General features: G+C 32.2%; 1 protein-coding gene across 40 annotated transcripts in view; it reads left to right on the top strand.

Annotated features, from left to right (window-relative positions):
* The window catches only part of LOC145683699 (uncharacterized), a 606,036-nt gene that overhangs the window by 223,900 nt on the left and 361,956 nt on the right, over positions 1 to 20,180 (top strand). For 37 of the 40 annotated variants that reach the window (XM_081755114.1, XM_081755113.1, XM_081755079.1 and 34 more), the window contains one exon: positions 572 to 604. The exons of the other annotated variants lie outside the window; for them this stretch is intronic. In XM_081755114.1, the coding sequence (XP_081611240.1) occupies positions 572 to 604 (33 nt within the window). The remainder of the gene's footprint in view (positions 1 to 571; positions 605 to 20,180) is intronic. 40 annotated transcript variants of the gene reach the window in all.

Here is a 20,180-nt window from a genome sequence, read left to right on the forward strand (position 1 = left end):
CCTATCCAAAGCTAAAAAATCGAGTAGAAGTAAATCCTCTATTTATACATACACATATGTGATAAATCGGCGGAAAGTGCTCTATCGAAACAACCTGTGAACTTACCTTTCAGTTCAAACAATAGCGAGCTAACACTTTAAAATTTCCCTTCTCTTTTACAATTTTCTTTGGTTAAAAAGCACGTTGTTTTCTCAACCAAATATTTTTTTATTTGCCAGGGTAATGTTTTGTTCTGAAACTAGTATTTCATCAACTAATGGAATATCAATATAATCTGAATAATTCAAAAGCAACCAATAAGGTGTATTGGGAAAGCTTCATAATGTTTGTACTTATAACAATTATTATTAGTTAGAATGCGTTGTCGACAATGTCACAATTTCGACGGACTTAGAAAGATTTAGATGCGTAATAAAGTTTTTCTGAAATGTACAGACAGGTAGTATTTTTCATATAGTGAAGTTCATTATATTAGTAATTATTTTTGAGAAACAATTGTTGTAGTAATTTGTATTACAGCCATTTTTATGCAGGTATTATTACAACACTTTTCACTGTTGTTATTGGCAGGGTCTACACCTAGCAGTCCACCTGAGGGAGAAGGTAACGTAGTATGAGTTATAGTAATATATCAAGTATTAAAATCAGGAAATCTGTTCCGTACATAACAGTAAGTTACTCAGTTATACAATTTGACTAAATATGGAAAAATACCAACATCAGTTAGGTGCTGTACGAATTCGGGGGCGATATTTTGCATAATTATTACTTTACTTCTGCTCTCCGGGAGTGAGCAGGTAAGTAAATCTTTCACTCTTATTTATCAGCGGCTATTATAATATAAACTCCTAGGTTTAAATATGTTAGACATTGAAAAAGTTATACCCGTACCTCCGATTGCAATAAAAGGCGGAACATAAAGAAGTGCTGAGCTTACATTAAAGTTCTCATTATCCATATCACTTCTGCATTTATTCTTGTGGCTGAATTCTTAAAATTGATCTTTCAAATTCGTGAAGCCAATTAAACCGACAGGAATTTCTATAGAATCTGCGGTATCATTATAAATATTTTCATTTATCTTTATTGTCCAATCCTACTTTCGGTCATTTATTCAAATTTTCACTGTCACTCATCAGACTTCCCTTGCTTTCTGATACATTGAAAAAATGCAAGACAAAATCATTGCAAGTAAAACCAAGTCGCTAAAATAGAAGACATAACACACAGCTATTCATATAAGATGACAAAATAAACAAAAATTTCCAAGATAGGCAACGACCATCCCAAATTCCTTTTTCCAAATTATTTTTTAACTTTTCTTTATTTTTATTCTTTTATTGTTAATAAGGTTTCAAACTCGATCCATATTCCATTATTTAAATTAATGTTGAAACTGAACACACCTATGTCATCTATAATGTTTAATTAGAACAAAAATATGCATTTTATAAAAATAATAAGGCTATATGTAGTTAAACTACTAATTTACATCAATGTAAATCTCTTAAAGTTGTAAATCTCTTAAAGTTGTAAATCATTAATGTCAGTATATGCATTAGGATTAAAAGTAAGAAAGATATTGAAGCACCGAAAATACATTTTGTAAAGAAACACAGCAGAAAGAATCATATTATTAGTTAATTTGAATTAAAATAAACCGTAAAAAATTAGTTTGTGCGAAAACAATTTAGCACTGACAGTTTTGCTTACTACTTGCATATATAGTCATGAACTTTCCTCAGCGTTTCAGCCAATTAAATATCACCTAATTATGGTAAAACCAATGTTATCTGATTACCCTGCAAATTGATGTTAATCAGAAAAAAATTTTAGAAGTAGAATTTCACTTGAATTCATATACCAACCGAAATTAAGGAAGTTGTTCATTCCCTTGAGGGATGGTAGCTCATCTTAACACACCCAAATTATTATGGCAACCAAATACATGTTTTGTACACACGGATCTAATAACATGATTGCTTGAATAAAGTTAATCTGAAAAATTGAGCTTGGACTATATTTTAGTGAACACTTTCAACATTTAAGTAAGTACTCCCATTATGAATATGGATACTTTAATTGAAAAATCTTGAAGTACCGTATATTTATATGCAATGCATTTTTAAGTATTTAAATTTAAAAATCCAATTCAAGTTTCCGAATGTATAACTTCTTATGTTATTTTTCGTACATTACCACAACAATAATATTGTCGCTTTCAACTAAAGAACTAAAACTTTAATTTGAAAAGTGTCTCCGGCAGCATTTGCAAATTTCGAGAAAATTGGGAAAGAATTTCCTATATTCCTATGCAATGGAATGTAGTGAATCATTCTATGCAATCGTTTACAACCATCTGAAGACATTTTTGAAATTAAACTACTTACGTAATGTTGTGTAGTTCGATCATAACTCATTACACCTAATACCTTAATTTCACTGGAAGCTAGGCTTACCATTGTATTCACACAATTCGTTCATATTAAGGTCAACACCAAATATTTGCTTGTTATATTAAAACAACACTTCAAGCCATTAACATACAAAATGTATATAATATTAATACTTTTAATCGTAGCAAAATAATTCTGTAAGATAAGTGATTAAAAGGAATAAAAACGAGAAATTGGCATACAACTTTTATTAAACCGTATTATTTGTAGATTTATTTTAAAGATATTTTGCAAATAGTATATTAGTACATCTGATACGTTTATTTCAGTCTATTGCGCTAACATTTTCTGAATGTTGTGTTGTTGGAACGCTTTTCTCCGAACTAAATTGATAACGTGGTGAACGAAAGATTGTTAAAAACTCTGCTATTTACTGTTGTCAAATTACTACTAATTATTCAGTTAAAAGTTGGTGCATGTGAGAAAAAAATATGTTTAAATACCACTGAATGGTGTGAAATTTACTGTTCATCTGGATTAGAAGATAGAGCTCCAAGTGTTTGTGAATTCTGAAATGATTTAGACAAGTTTTACTATTTCTTATTTTTAAAGTTTCTTTATTGAGGATACGTATACTAATACAATCAGTTTCGTTTCGTTTTAGTATTGCTGTTTTTCTAATGCTTAACGTACCTTTTAGCATTTCATTAAATGGCATATGTATGAAAAGTTATAGAATTGTTGAAAAACATATGACTGAAATTAAACCGTATAAAAGGTAGGTATAATTAATCACATTAGACACATCAACATCATCACAAGGAGTACCATCATTAATAGGAGATAAGTTCCTTTTTTCTTATATTCAGTTTCTACGAAACTTCAATTCGATTGTGGTTAGAATTTTAATGTTTGTATCAGACAAAAAAATATATTACTCAACGATATATAAAACTAGATTGCGGATAATTTCCGTGCAAAATGCTTAATTATTTTATATCATCTAATAAATCACGTTTCGTTGTCCAGCCTTGATCGAGATGAGTCATTTCTATTCACATATAGCAATCTCTGGAAACTTTACCTAATTTATTATTAAGTAATATATTTTAACATATGATCTATTTCCCTGTAGGAGTTTAATTTCATATACTATTTAAGAAAATTTTCTATATTACATACTAGATAACGGATTAACAAATCTTCTTCAAGTTTAAATGCCGTATTCCATTGTATTTCTACTCATGTTCGTACTCAAATATATTCCAACAAATCACTTAACATTTTATAACGGTAACCAAAAACTTCATTTGCTTTTTCACACGCCACTTTCGAACATCGATATATCACCTAAGACGTGCCTGGCAGATCAAAAATAGTCCTCATCAGTATCGACGTTCTTCTACCAACGTTCTGGAAGGCAATGGATTACATACTGGTAGAATTTGATGGGCCGTAAAGGGAAGAAGGTATAAAGTGCATTTTGCACTTATACCGACTATTTAAACCGGCATCCTCTAAGAAGAATTTCCAAGCAACGGAACAAGCGATAATGGGACAGAGCAATGTTCGGGGAGTATGATGGATGCAATACTGTTCCCATCCAATTCTTTAAATGGTGTCCCGGACCAACTGGTAGCAATTTTTGATGCATGATGCAGCAAGTAGTCATCGAACGACACAGGCTTCTGGTGCAGCTCTGGTTCCGATTGTTTTGGAACCGGTTCATGGAGTGTCAGCCAATGGTGAAGGCAACTTGGAGGTTCGCGAATGGCCCACTTCTCATAACATCTCAACACCCTGTCCACAAATGATTTCTCAGACGAGACAGGAAAGAAACACAGGTGTCTGCTCGCGTTGTCTTCTGGCCTGGAGTCATATCATGTGGGATCCATCGCCGCAATTTGTAGTGCTTCCTAAGTTGATGGAGGTGCTGCTTAATGGCTTCACCACTCTCACTGAATTGAAGTCCGAGACCCTCATTCGTCTTGCCAATGTTCGCCTCAATTGTTTCCTGAAAATATTCATTTTGTGCATGTGTTAATCTTCTTGCACATGGTGCATCTTCGAGTTTTTCGACACCCTCCTTAAACATGTTAAATCATCAGTACACTGTCCACGTAGCTGCGACATCCTCACCAAATCCCTGACACATTTTCCGTCCTGCTGCACCAGCGTTTCAAGCAAGTTGCAACTCGTACAGCATGAACGCATTATGACACTCTGTGGAGGTCCCATGTTCATTCGCATTCAACTAACAGTTTGAGTGCCAATTTAACACAGACCTCTGCAAAAAGCGACGGAACTATCTTGGTTACCGTTATAGTTGCAGTCCTTTCTGTTCTGAAAATTTATTTTCAATATAAAGGAATGTTTCACATTCTACCGTATTCAGCTTCAAATATCCGAACAACCGTGAGTATTGAAACGAATATACTGTGAACTTTATTTACATATGCATTCATAGGACGTTAAGTTTTGTTTGGAATCCTTATATTAAATTTATTCACATTAAATTTAACAAAATTCATGGTAAGAGATAATTTACGATATACACCTTTTGTATTTTATGAATTAGTTTACATGTTTTTTTTTAACATTTTGTGTTATATTTTTTAATTAACATGGTAGAGAGTAACAGAATGTAGTTCAAACCCATATATTCCGATTTTCTAATACTTAACTAAATTATTGAACATAAACTATTAATTTTGCAAAAATAAATTCCCAAAACATGTTTATAAATTTTTCTCACGTATGATGCAATAATATGAAATTCTTTACACTTCTGTTTACGTTTGAAAATTGGTATTTGCTATTCTCATCCATGGCTGCATTTATGTGTTATACGTTCTGCAAAATGTATTCTTTGACTCATTTCCTAAAACTTCCTCTTCTATTATTTAATCCGTTTTATAGTAAGACATAATTTTATTAAGAATATATCTCCAAATTTTCACGTAAAAATTAGTACTATTAACTTCCACTTGCTAAAACTAACCACGCATTCTATTATATATGAACTAATTCCATGCCATTATTTTGAGCATTTTATTTTGTTAAATGTGATACTGTTATATTCTTTTTGATTATAAAATTCAATGTTTTAAGAATATTTTCAAATTTTGTCATAAACTCCAAACGTACACACTAGGCAATAAGTATAATAAATAATAACACTTTCTTACTTGTAGAGATTCCGCATCTACATGAAGTTGCATTTATGCCAAGTAAATTTCTCAACTTTATTCCATACCTTTTAATCATGTATTATAAATTTAATCAGTTTTATAACAGAAGTTGTCCAATAACGGAACTTTAATAGAGTTAATTACGAAACTAAACTCTGTAATTAGAATATCCATGTATATATGGACCTGAGTTTACTAGTTATATACTAACCCTATTAAGTTACTTTAGTTGAAAGTAATTTATCGTATAATATGTAATTTACTAAAATAAGTGCTTCAACACCATCACAAGGAGGACCTCTACCATTTGAAGGTATGGTTTAAAAGAGTATAAAATGAATGACGTTATGCGTATAAATTTGTTTTCTAAAGTTTCAACAAAGTTCTAAAATGTTAAAGTTTAAGAATTAAGTTTAAATAATGGATTCCTTTAGTTTAATCTCTTACTCATGTTTTCATTGTTCGTGTTCTTCGCTTCATTATTAACAAATGATAGGTTCTGCTTTTCCCGTAGGTCTACATTATAGTGCGTAAACCTTTTGTGTACCTGGTAATTGTTCGTCACTCAGCAGAGGACCACAAATATTATCATCCCTTTGAATAGTCATTTCTTTCTTTTAGCCTAAAGGGAACATATGCCTGATCTTAAATGCATTTTATCTTTACATGTTTCTTTCTATATAAGTAACATTAGTTCTGGGATTTCTTAAACAGATTTCAGTTGAAGGAATACTATGAACGAACGAATACGATGATATAACTTTTAAGAAAAGATGTTTAACAGTGCTGAAGAAACTTTCTTAATAGATATTCTTGAACTTATCTATTATCAGCTTATAAATCATGACATCCTATATTGCTATTTTCAACAAGGGCTGAGTTGATAATGCACAGGAGTCAGCCATTTTATTATGTTTTGAGAGTTTCTTTCGTTGCATTATTATGTATAGGTATCTTTGAAAGTTGTCCCATTTCAGTTAAAATTAAATCGTATCGTTTCACAATTTATTGTTTACCTCAAATACTCTTAAAATTTCACTCACTTTGTGTAAAATTCAGTATACTGAAATTTAAATTAAATATGTCTTTTGGGTCTTCTACATTGTCTATTTCTTTAATCATACAAAGTAATATGCATGCATGGTAGTATTAAATAAATGTTCGAATTTTATGTTGTAGTCAGTTGGATCATATTTGTTTTAATAGACACATCAAAACCATTACCAAGAACCTCACATTGTTGTAAGGCAAGTATAAAACAACCTGAAAGTTAAATCATTTATCTTTGGCACTATCCCTTAAGTTATTTTTATATGATTTGAATTACGAGCTACTGTGAAAATATATTATACTTCATCAGTAAATCAAAATTCCACTTTTCGTGCTTTTTGTTTCTTTCGCATCGCAATTTGTATGGAAAAATGCGTAATATATGAACCTTATCTATGATGTAAAGTGTCTTTGGACAATAATTTTGAATCTATACTGGAAATGGAAAAGCACGTTAAATCCTATTACGTAATATAAAGAATACAACGAAATAATTCGGGGACTAATACAATTTTCAGCAATTTCGGCCGGAAATGTAGCTTCCGTCTAATTAGATTTTGTCGCAATATTTTCTGAAAACGATTTGGTCCAAACAGAAATTTTTACTTATGATATCAAATCTTGAAAATTGCGAGTTAAAGTATGTGATTTCAATCGTAGTCATGCATTAAATCTTAAATCTTATTTACTATATCCGAGAAGATGTAACTAAACTATTGTTTAGCAAGAATTTCGTCATGTGAAGCGAACTTAGGACTTCAAAGTACATTGAAGAAAGGATAAAATTGTTAGTAATCTAAAAATGCATATATTATGTAAAGAATAGTGTATTAGGGTCACGTGGGGTAATCGTGAAACGAAAAACCATATTTTGAGTACACAGAATAAGTGCCTTGGTTAGAAACAAAAATAACTCGGATGTCACGTTTTCCTTATCGCATTTAGATTTTCAGAATAAAATTAAAACATGTGTTTCAAAATAGACTCTGCATTTGGGTTATTTTGAAACAGCAAACAAGATATTGTGAAACATCGGTATAACATACAGAACTGAAAACTCTAAAGACTCCTTGGGGCTAAAATAAATTGTTTTGGGTGTAATGTTTGACATGAAAGTTTGGTGTAATTATCTCTGGTAGTTACTCAGTTATTCCGTATCGAAAATAAATAAATATCTCGTGCTTTTAGCACATCTTATCAGTAATAACTTTGCAAATGATGATGGAGAGCACGCTTGGATTTAGGCAAAATTATTTTCACGTTCTTTCTTCACTAGAAATCTCTTGTTTTCATGAAAACCTGCATATCATGCTGAAAATTTGAATTATTAAATATCATGCCGTTTTCGTGATTGAATATGATTCCATTAAATGCGAGAAAGCAAAATAAGATGACGCTTTCACAGCTTATACTGAACAACGAACGTACACACACACTTATTTTGCATAACATCAAAAGTTTCGAGATTGTCATGTTCTCATTGCAGCATCTGCAAATTATTCTAATTTTTACATTTCAAACACGTTAACATTTTTTTCAAAACAACGCTCATATCGTTCATTGGACATTACCTTTGCGAGAGTAAGAATAATACCAGTGATATGAACTGTGTGATTAACTAGTTCTTTCTTCATTATATTTTGTAGCTTCATATCATTTACTTGATGCTAATGTAGGAAATGTGAAATATATATGAGGTAATTCAACATTGTAAATATATATCGTAGTTAGTTGCATGTTGTTTAATTTAATAGGTACATCAACACCATTGCCAGGAGGACCAACACCGCTACGAGGTATGCTTGAAGCTTATTAAAACTAAGACTACTTATGTTTCGTTCTTTGCTCAAATCTTTTTCTATGTATTTGGAATAACTCGTCATTATAAACAAATATTTAATGAACATTCTCAGTAACGCAGGTTTACAGTTATCATGATTTTCACTTTTTCGTAAAATGTTTTACAATTTTCTGCATAGTATATGTCCTATTTAATATATATATATATATATATTAACGAATTAACATATATATTTACGATTTTCTAAATGGTGTATGATAAATTATTCTCCTTAATTTGAACTCAAAATCCAACTCCGGGATCATTAGCTTGTGTAACGTCAAATTATTTTAATACATTCTGATCCACCTTTCATTCGTTAATATCCATCCTAATTAGTATTACTTTTCAATTATAATTTGTTTTTCTGTTTCAAAATAGTCACTATTTCGTATATCATCTTTAATGTATTCACGTAAAAGTAATTAAGTGGTGAAATATCCCTCAAAATTATAATATTTTGAAGTTGTTATTTAGTTTGAATCAATAATTAAAATTAAAAGTATTGTTGGATTTTTTAAAATATGAATTTACATTGTTTGTTATAGTTTAATATATAGTGCTCTTTACTGTTTACTTTCGCAATATAGGAAATACAAAATTTATTATTTTTTAAAATTATTATTTTTTTAAAATTTAAGTTTATAAGTAAAATCATGGTTCCCTATACAAATACGCTTATCAACCATTTATATGCCATTAATGACACTCGCATTTTGCAAGTTTTGAATTTTATTTTAGTTCTTTACTACCTTAATTTGTCTAAATTTATATAAACTTCTGTGTTAAACTCCGTTTTAATTGCTTCGAAAAATTTATAGGAAGTAAAAAAATCATATTTGCTCACTGATAAACTAGTAACTTTTGACAGCAATTATATGGATAAGATCTTCATAGGACATCGTGTTAGGGAACAAATTTGGATGGCATTTTATCTCTGGTGGTTTGTGAAAATTCATATATTCTGTCTACTTGACCGATTTTAACATAAAAGGCCATTAAAAATGGAACTACAATGATTTGATTTTTTCTTGGAAGGATAAGGTAGTCAGGAAATTTAGCAAAACATATATTGCACATATTAATGCCAACTTGTGCTTATTTTAAACATGTTAGATACTTATACTGCCTGCTACATAATATTTGTTTACTCTAAAAGGCACATCAACACCACCGGAAGGACCACCGTCATTGGAAGGTATGTGCAAAATAAGTTGAAAGTGAAATATGTTTTATTTTGTATTATGTTCAATGTATGTTTTTACGTTTGATATTGTCTGACGTTGTGAAGATATACCTAAAATATTCCATTCGTAATTCTAGTTTTCTGTTTTTACCAATTCACATTTTTGTCACGTTCTAGTGTACACATGATAAAATACTTCGTGCCGAAGCATAAAACTAAATTACTTCATACAGAATACTACATGCTCATTAAATGGCGCTTGATATTTTGCATTGATATTGTTCCTTATTTGAGTGGGTGTCGTTTGAACATTATTAAAGCAGGATAACAAATAGTTTGTCACGCATATTACATTTATTGAGCTGAAAAAATCCAAATTGTATTTGTTGTTTGCAATTTGGAGGCAGTTACTCCATTCAAACGATTTCTTAAACTTTTCTTCAACTTCCGATGTAGTTAGTAAATTTGGTCCACATTCTTGTCGTCAAAGAGCTTCCAGTCCTGCAAGCAGCTTGTAGAGCACTCTTATATCCCTCTTATAAACAGATTGTAGAGACTCACTTGTAGAGTGATTACTTGCCCAGCAACGGACAAGTGAACTCTATGGGGAACAAACACCATGTGTGTGAGTTTTCTTGCAGTTCTTTCGTTTCCTTTAATTTCCCTTATTACTGCAGTAGCACTGCCTAATTTCACCTTCATACTATCTTTCTGTCTTCGTGCATAACCGAGGGAACATAAACGGAAAAGAAAGAGCATAATATAGGTAAAAGCGCACGTTGCTTTACATTGTTGTGCGATGCTCTAATGCGTATTTCTCTTGTGTGTTTATCTCAAGTCCAATTTTAATTCGTTAATGCGGTTCTTAATTGGTTCACTAAACCACGTAAATTTTCTCATTGTAGATCTCTATCTGAACTTTGAAATTACCTGCAGGGTCGCTTACAACCAGCATCTAAGTTTCCAGACTACAAAACTGCGACAATCTGTACAAATGTAGAGAGTATTCTCATTTATGCACGTGATTTTTGCTTAAAATAATATACTTACTTAAGTAATAGCTTCACGTTCACCAAAAGTACGTTGAAGAGTAGAGTTATCTATTTTCTTAAAAATCAATGTACAGAAAATCAGTTTCTTTAATCCTATATGCATTATATTGTGTTATGTTTTAGAAAACAAAAATGCACATTTGCAGTTATAAGCAATTTTAGTTGGGAATTCGTGCTCATTTATGAGTTTCCTAGCTCCATCTGGGACCTAGTGTTACAGGAAAATCACTGAAAATACACTTAATCATGGTTTTCCTGTGAAACACAATATTTGGTTAGAGATGCACGCGTACTTTATCAATTTCTGTCTGATTTTTCAACATGCAATTGTAATATTATATTATAAAGCTTGTTGTAAGGTAAGTAACTTACGAGATATGTTGAGCTTCAAAAAAGTAAGTACGTATTATCATTGATAAACACCTCCAGTGATCAAATGACACTATCATAATGTAACTGAAAGACCAATGTTTTTCTGAAGTTGGATATAGAATATATACTCTTAAATATTTGACATTTAAAGGGATCATATTAATTTATTCACTTTAAATAATAATGTTATACAACTATTCCTCCTTTGAAGCTTTCTAGTTTTCTTTGTAAATATGAGGCAATTGTATATATTTCATTACGGAAAAAAAGTATCCGTAAATTGTATGATTGTTCACCTCTAGCTCACTTCATTCATTTCTTTACATCTTTGTGTCGTCTCATTTAATTTGTTTTGGAACATAGGGGCCGGCCACATTCGGCCTTGCATTACGAAGTGTAACAAGTGGGAATTAGAGGGTTAAGGTCTTCGTTACGTAATGCTCTTTGCTATACTTTTAATTTTTATTCCCAGGTTTATGTGCAAGCTTCTAAACAAATAATATTATTTAGTTCGTTTGTTTTTTAGAAGTAAATAAATAGATATTGCTACTGTTTTGGGAAATTACATACATGTAGCCTATATAAACTGAATAATGCAAAAGAGTTTTAAAGACGCTACGAAAAATCACCATGACTGGTGACGAACTGGCGCGTAATAAAACACAATGAACTTTGGTTGTGGTTATTACCACATTGCATCTACGGCACACACTTTCTGAAGTTGGTTGATAGTGATTGTAACAACCACTTGAAATTGCCCTCATGTTCCCACTCGTATTATTATTTCTGTGTATGCTATTTAAAATTTTGTTTTGAATCATTACTTAATCTATTTTTCTAAATCGTTTTGCACGTAAAACGGAAGACACTCATTTTTCGTAGAAAATAATAATATCAGCGACGGAATGATCCACGATTTACAAAACAAAAGATCTTAAAAACTTAATTCATCGGGTATTCATCTCGTATCATTTCTTTAAATTTATTTAAATATTTCATGAGAAATCTAGTTTATTCGTCTTCTGGCTTTGATTTAGTACAAGAACAATATGAAAATGATAAACTGAAGTCGAATGTCCGAATAAGATGCTCGGAAGCTTACTCACGAAGAAGATTCCCCTGCTTTTTCATGCATGCAGCCACCTCGAATTTCTAGTCGACGAGGAAGAGATCTTCTTTGCATCATCGACACTGGGGGAATTTCAAATATTTGAAGAATCCTGAATCCAGAAAAATGGTCCATGTCCGTTTCTTAAATAATGAAGTTTCACCGGCATTTTCCAGCAGTAATTCTTTCTTGCTAATCACCCCTGACGTAAAAAGAACGGGTAAAGTCTTCTCGTGCAAACGACAGTATGCAATTTCGAAGAATTAAGAATGGGTTATTAAACAATCTTATCCTATTAAAATATTATTACGGTGCTACCATTTTCATATATGTTAATTTTTTGGCAAAAAACACTACAAATATATTCAGAATACAATCATTTTGTAATAAAATGTTCTATATTAAAAAACAGATTTTTAAAATGGTAATAACCCACACAATGAGAAAAATTTGTGAAAAAATAGAAATCGAAAGGAGTTACGTAACAGAGGGGGAGGGGTTCGGTCTTGAGCTATGAAGTGTTACAAAAGAATGAAAAGGGTAAAAATTGGTCACAAATGGTGTTACGTACTATGTGCATGGCCCCGTATTAAATATGTGAATGTTGATTATTGGAATATATATGCTTGTACTATGGGATGTTTATTAGAAATGTTTTTGAAGTTTACATTATATGTTAGTTAGATCTGGTTTACTCCAATAGGCACATCTACACCATCACCAGGAATACCACCGTCTTTAGAAGGTATGCTAAAACTGACTTATATCAAAGATCACCTCATTTTCTACAGTTCGTCTTTTCGTACGATTGAAATTATACGATATTGTGAAGAGACATATCTTGTAGGTTTCGTCACTAATTAATGGTTAAAAATTTTCTGATATTGATATATCTTTCATAATGTACCTTGCATTTAGAGTGAATCTGAAATTAAGTTTCCTTGATGATATACTAGCGCTTTCTGACAGAAATTCTAATATCATATTTAAATGAAACGTGTGTTCGATTATATACAATATTAGAAAGAATGGTGTGAAATAGACTCACAATTAACGTGTAATGTAACGTTTAGCAGTGTAATATGATATTACTTCTTAAGTGGATTCAACTCTGTTGATAACAATATATTTCTCTGTTCAGATTTAAATATTCGTAACCGGTGCAGTCTTCCGTGAAAAGGTCAGCCGAAATAACGTTATATTCACTACACCTAGTTTCAAATGCAAATACTTAACCTGTTTGGAAGCCTTTTTCCAAGCCGTCGAATTTAAAATATATGTCATTTTATTTGGATTAGAATAGGAAATAATGTGACTTATTTTGTAAAAGTAGTTGAGAGTTTACTAAAGATGAATAAGCGACAAACTCTGGACAATGTGTAATGACTATATTTTGTTGTTGTTGTTAGGCTCTACACCAAGTAGTCCTCCTGAGCGAGAAGGTGAGGTAATACAAATTGTAATTTTATAATCTGTACAATAAACGATATAAAATTGATTTACGTTAAGAAATACAGTAAAATAATACAAGTGTAATTACTTCCATTCGACAATCATTAGCAACAACATTACTGTATTTCGTCAATTTCACTTTCGAGTGCGATTTTCCTTATTAACATTCAGCATTTCTCTAAAAATATTTGAGCAGCTCTATAATTAACCTTGAGAAAATCTAACGGAAAAAATCAATTTTTCAAAGCTGATTAGAAAGATACTGCCTGCAACAATCTTGACTTACTTAATTAGATTCTGAATCAAAATTTTAGAAAACTTAGCAATTTCAATGTGCATAATTTTGTACTTCAGCATATGTCACTAGATCATTTGCTGTCTGAATATAAAGAATAATGCTTAGAGTGATACGTTTTGTTTTAATAGTACTGAAGAATTCCTTTTATATCAATCAAGTCCTCATATAATTCTATAATTCACCTGGTTAGTAATGTAAAAGTAAATTTGTCTTCTCTTTTTGTGTTTGATTTTTCTTTTCTCAATTATGGTCATGTTAATAAGTATTCTGACAAGGAACGGACATGAACCTGTCAATCTGACATACAAATCAAACCTAGTCCCTTCGATAAACATAACAAACATATGTTCATGCAAAAAAAAATAGGTAGCATGGACAACAGAGTAAGGCCCTGGGTCCATTAACCCTGTTAGTATAAATAAAATAGTAGGCTTGCAGTGAAATAGTCATAGCATCAACACTGTTCATTGGAAAGTCATGGTTTATAGTTCATTCTCTTCAGCATAAAACAAGCTTTCCAGAGGTGGTGTGTATTAAGGCTCATAGCATACTTGAACACGAAAAATGAGATAAATGTCTGAGAAAATCCCTGCAGAAATCCCACCCATCAACCTTGAAACCCTGGAGTGTCCTCAAGTAAATGCACACAATCCAAGAGTATCTCGAAAAATACTATAGGGGATAAGAAATGTTTGCATTTACTATAGGGGATAAGAACAAGTTTTGTATTGATAAACAATATTGGTACGAGGGGAAAGCGTGTATTGGTATAGTCCAGTATAGTTCATGGCACCTAATTTTTGTGCATGAACATATCTTTCTTATGTTTATCGAATTGACTAGGTTTGATTTCGATGTCCAAATGATACGTTCATGTACGTTCCTTGTGAGCTCATATTTATTTAATTAGTTCAAACAATTTGCTTGTTTCTATGCAATATTAATTTTATTTCGTAACTTTTACAGCATTACGCTGTATAAAAATAGTTTTATACCTGAACAAAGTTCAGGTATGTTATGCATTGAAATCAAATTGTTCCAAAACAACATGACATTTCCGAACCCAACATCATAAACAATTTGGTTCAGATGTTGTTAAGTGGGTTAAGTGGGATGTTTGTTACGTGGGTTCCTGTCACCACGGCATGGCGCGTCCTCAGTTTGCGGATCGAGGAGAAGGTCTCTAGATATAGAGGTTAGCTGCGAATATACTGAATAAGCAGTAGTGGACAGACGACTAGGACTGGCCCTACACCTTGGGGGTTTGGGTAAGACTAACACCCTCATCCTGTAAAAAAGGTACTTGTTCAGAAATATTCATAAAAGCCTCGGACAAGGACTGATAACTTGGGAAGACCTCAGCAAAAGAAAATGGACATGAGATTTGGAACATGGAATATTAGAAGTCTTTATAGGGCAGGTGCGTTAAAATCTGTTACGAGTGAGTTAGATAAATACAGTATGGACATAGTAGGAGTCCAGAAAGTTAGGTGGGAAGGAAATGGATCTGTGAATTCCGGAAATTTTACGTTTTTTTACAGGGAAGGAAATTAAAATCACCAGTTAGGAACAGGGTTTTTCGTTCAGAAACGAATATTACCAGCAATTAAACGGGTTGAATTTATTACTGACAGACTTCCTTTTATTACTCTCAAGGGTCGGTGGTGGGATATTATGGTTTTAAATATACATGCTCCAACTGAAGATAAGGGTGACGATATAAAAGATAGATTTTACGAAGAAGTGGAACGGATATTTGACCAACTCCCGCGATACCATATGAAGATTCTATTAGGGGATTTCAATGCGATGGTAGTACGAAACGATATTTTCAATCCGATTATACGGAATGAAAGTTTGCATAAGGAAAGTAATGACAACGGTGTTAGACTTGTGAACTTTGCAACATCCAAAAACCTAATCGTGAAGAGTACAAACTTCCCACATCGCGACGTTCATAAATACACTTGGACATCACCAGACGGAAAAATACATAGTCAAATTGATCACATTTTAGTAGATAGAAGAAGGCAATCTAGCATAATTGATGTCCAGTCGTTTAGAGGGGCTGATTGCGACACCGACCACAACCTGGTAGCAGCGATAATACGAGAGAGGTTATCGTTGAATAAAGGTAATATTCATTCTTCGAAAACGGAGAGATTTAAATTAAAGAAATTAGAAGAGAGCCAGGTAAGAGAGGAATACCAGATTGAAGTTTCGAATAGATTCTCAGTTTTAGAAGACTCGGAGTGCACTAGTATTGAGGATACATGGATTGAAATTAGAGATAGCATTAAAAGTTCAGCAATAGAAAAACTGGGACACGCGGAAATACGTAGGAACAAACCATGGTTCGACCAAGAATGCATTAAACTAGCAGAGAAGAGAAAACAGGCAAAATTGCGGTGGCTACAAAATCCGAATGAAATAACTACACAAAATTTCGCAGATATCAGGCGGGAAACTTCCAAAACTTTTAGAACAAAGAAGCGCGATTTTTTGAAAGCTAAAATTAAGGAACTTGAAGATAATAGTAAAAATAAAAATATTCGAGACATGTATAAGGGGATCAGCGAATTTAAAAAAGGCTATCAACCTCGTTTTTATGTATTAAAGAAAGCTGACGGAAGAGTTCTCACTAATACGGATAGCCTCTTAAATAGATAGAAAGATTTCTTTAACGATTTGCTGAACACGCACCCAAAAACTGATGTGCATGAAGAAAAGGAGATACACACCGCAGAACCGTATATTCCGGAACCCAATCGAATAAAAGGAGAAGCCGCTATAAAGAAATTAAAGAATCACAAATCTCCGGGTGTGGATGAAATTCCGGATTTTAGCTAGACGCGAAAAATTGTGGAACAATATACACAAACTCATTCTCCTTATCTGGAACAAGGAAGAATTGCCACAAGAGTGGAAATAATCAATCATTCTTCTAAGTCACAAGAAAGGCGGCAAAACTGACTGTAATAATTATCGAGGCATTTCTCTTCTGTAAACATCCTATAAAATTGTTTCAAATATTCTACTAGTAAGATTGACCCCATATGCAGATGAAATTATTGGAGATTATCAGTGCGGATTTAGACGAAATCGATCAACTATCGGCCAAATATTTACCATTCGCCAAATACTCGAAAAAAAGTGGGAATACAATACCCCGGAACATCAACAATTTATTGATTTTAGAAAGGCTTACGACTCGGTTAGGAGAAAACATTATATAACGTTCTTACAGAACTTGGAATACCGAGAAAGCTAATTAGATTAATTAAGATATGTTTAAGTGAATCCCAAAGTAAAGTCCGGGTAGGAAAGTTTTTGTCCACGAGCTTTCTTGTCGAAAATGGCCTGAAACAAGGAGATGCGTTGTCACCATTATTATTTAACTTTGTGCTGGAATACGCCATAAGGAAAATCAAAGATAGCAACCAAGGCCTAGAGTTGAACGGTGTTCACCGGGTTATGGCATATGCTGATGATGTAAATTTAATAGGGGATGATAGGAGAACAGTAGAAATGAATGCAGAGATCTTATTAAATGCTTGCAGGGACATGGGTTTAGAAGTAAATGCAGAGAAAACGAAATACATGGAAGTGTGTCGGGACCGTAATACGGCAAATTGTGCAGGCGTTAAAATATTAAAAAAAAACTTTTGATAAAGTGGAAACTTTAAAATATTTAGGATCAATATTAACAGACGAAAATCATATTCACGAAGAAATTAAATGTCGACTAAAAACAAAGATTTCGTGTTACTACTCGGTTCAAAATCTCTTGTCGTCGCGAATTCTGTCGAGGAATTTGAAGCTTAAAATATATAAAACGATAATCATGCCTGTTGTTCTGTATGGTTGCGAAACATGGTCGCTTACTCTGAGGGAAGAACATAGACTGAAAGTATTTGAGAACAGGATCCTGAGACGAATATTCGGACCCAAGAGGAACGAAAATGGGGAATGGCGGAAACTTCGTAACGAGGAACTACATAGTTTATACGGTTTACCCAACATTGTTAGGGTCGTCAAGTCTAGGAGGCTTAGGTGGGCAGGTCATGTAGCTAGAATGGAAGAAAGTAGAAACGCTTTCAAAGTCTTGACTGGAAGACCAATCGGAAAACGGCCATTAGGAAGACCTAGGCGCAGATGGGAGGATAATATTAAGATGGATCTCGCAAAGATAGGAATACAAAGTAGAAACTGGATGCAATTAGCTAAGGATAGAAGTCAGTGGAGAGCTTTTGTGAACGCGGCACTGAACCTCCGGGTTCCATAGACCATAGAGTTAGTTAGTTAGTTGTTAAGCAGGAATATACGCAAATGTAACACACTATTACATCAGTGAAACCTGGGAACCATTATAAAATTTACGTTCCAACATAACTGAAATTTACAGGAATTGTGTTCATTGACGCAGATTTAATTAAGATTACAATAATATTCAGAAATTTATCAGTTATTATCATATGTGATGCTGTAAGTCTTTCAGTAAGTTAGGACATTAATCATTTACTTAGTTTGCGGTTTTCTATATAGGTTCGTTTCCTTTTCCCTTTGAATGTTATTATCGTTTAACTCTTTTGATTTATAGAAAACCACATTGTTTGAAATTTGTTTAAGTAAGATATTTATATTAAAACCGTTTGCCATTTTTAAGAACATTCCCCAAACTTATATAATTTTAGTTGTGTACTCTTTACCTTAATAGGCACATCATCACCATCACCAGGAATACCACCATCTCTAGAAGGTAAGGGTAGCCTAACTTCTGAGTAAACCCAAATATCTTTTTTATATGTTGTATGTCTTCTCTTACGTCTGCAACTATATGCTGTGCAAGAAATATATAATTATCTGATAAAGTTTTTCGTATGAAACTTGTAAATTTTTAACGACCTTTTTCACACCCTGATAGTTTGTATACATTTGTTCTGCAATTTCGTGCACGATGTACAAATGATTCTGTACATAAATTCTCATTCGGTATTGGGAACGGAATGATGTTTAATCACGATCATAGTATGATAAAACTATTAAGGTAACATCAAAACCTACGTTTAATGTCATTCTCAAAGCCTAGAACCTTTACTGAATATCTACTATCACTAGGTAACATTACGAGCTAGTACCTCAGAATATTTTAAGCCATAAATCACTTAACTTACCCTTCAGATTCTCTGTTAGTGTCAATTATAATATATTTTATTGAATTACTTACATCGAAACAAAGCGAATACTTACGGCACTCATTTTAATGTACTTTGTTGTACTAGTAAAGAAATTATACCTTGTATATTTTTTATCTCAAAATTAGAAACATATTGAGGATACAGATTAGTATGAAATAAACCGAAGGCGTAATGGATTGTTACAAACGAAATATTTTAATAGCACTATGATTATGAAGTATTACATATTTTTATTACGTTCTTGGGACTCGTAATGAGAGTCGTCGAATCAATGATAAAATCGATAAAGAAATGAATTTTAAGAAAACATTAGTTTTATTTCGTAGAGAAATTAGAGAATAGTAATGTAGGCAGTAGTAACTTTCTCAGATTAAATCTTCTTGATTGAAATATCAGGAATTTTTTGTATTATCAACGGCTTGCAATTTAATTAATTCGATTATTCACTTCGTATATTACTTTTCCATCATGAAACAATATTTGATTATAATAGAGTTTGTATTCTAAATGGAAAATATTGAAGATAGTAATTAGACTTTGTAATTTTCGTTAACTACTTGCGACAGTACATCCCAACGCCTATAACATAGCCGAAATATTTATTAAGTTTATAATTTATAATTATGAAAGCAACGATTTTAAGTGAGCGTTATGGGCTTTTCATAGGATTAAAGTTTCAAATTTTACACGATATTATGTATGTACTAAAAATGCCCACTATGTGATTTATTTTCTGTAAATTAATAAAAGTTTACTACGCGAAATTACCGAAAGATGCTAGAGAAACTAGTACTTATGATATTTTGTTGTTATTGCTAGGCTCAACACCAAGTGTTTCTACTGAGCAAGAAGGTAAGGCCATATAAATTATAAATTTTTGATCTATACAATAAACAGAGTGATTCTGAGCACGCTTCAATGTAAAATAAGTCAATAAAAGCATGACAAAAACGTTTTGAATATTTACAGAAATCATTAGTGTAATTTGTCATTTAAAAGTTCGAAAGCGATTTCCATTATTTGTTTGCGTGCTATA

This window comes from Thermobia domestica, chromosome 4 (assembly GCF_964235325.1).
Source record: "Thermobia domestica chromosome 4, izTheDome1.hap1.1, whole genome shotgun sequence".
In the NCBI taxonomy this organism is placed as follows: Eukaryota; Metazoa; Arthropoda; class Insecta; order Zygentoma; family Lepismatidae; genus Thermobia; species Thermobia domestica.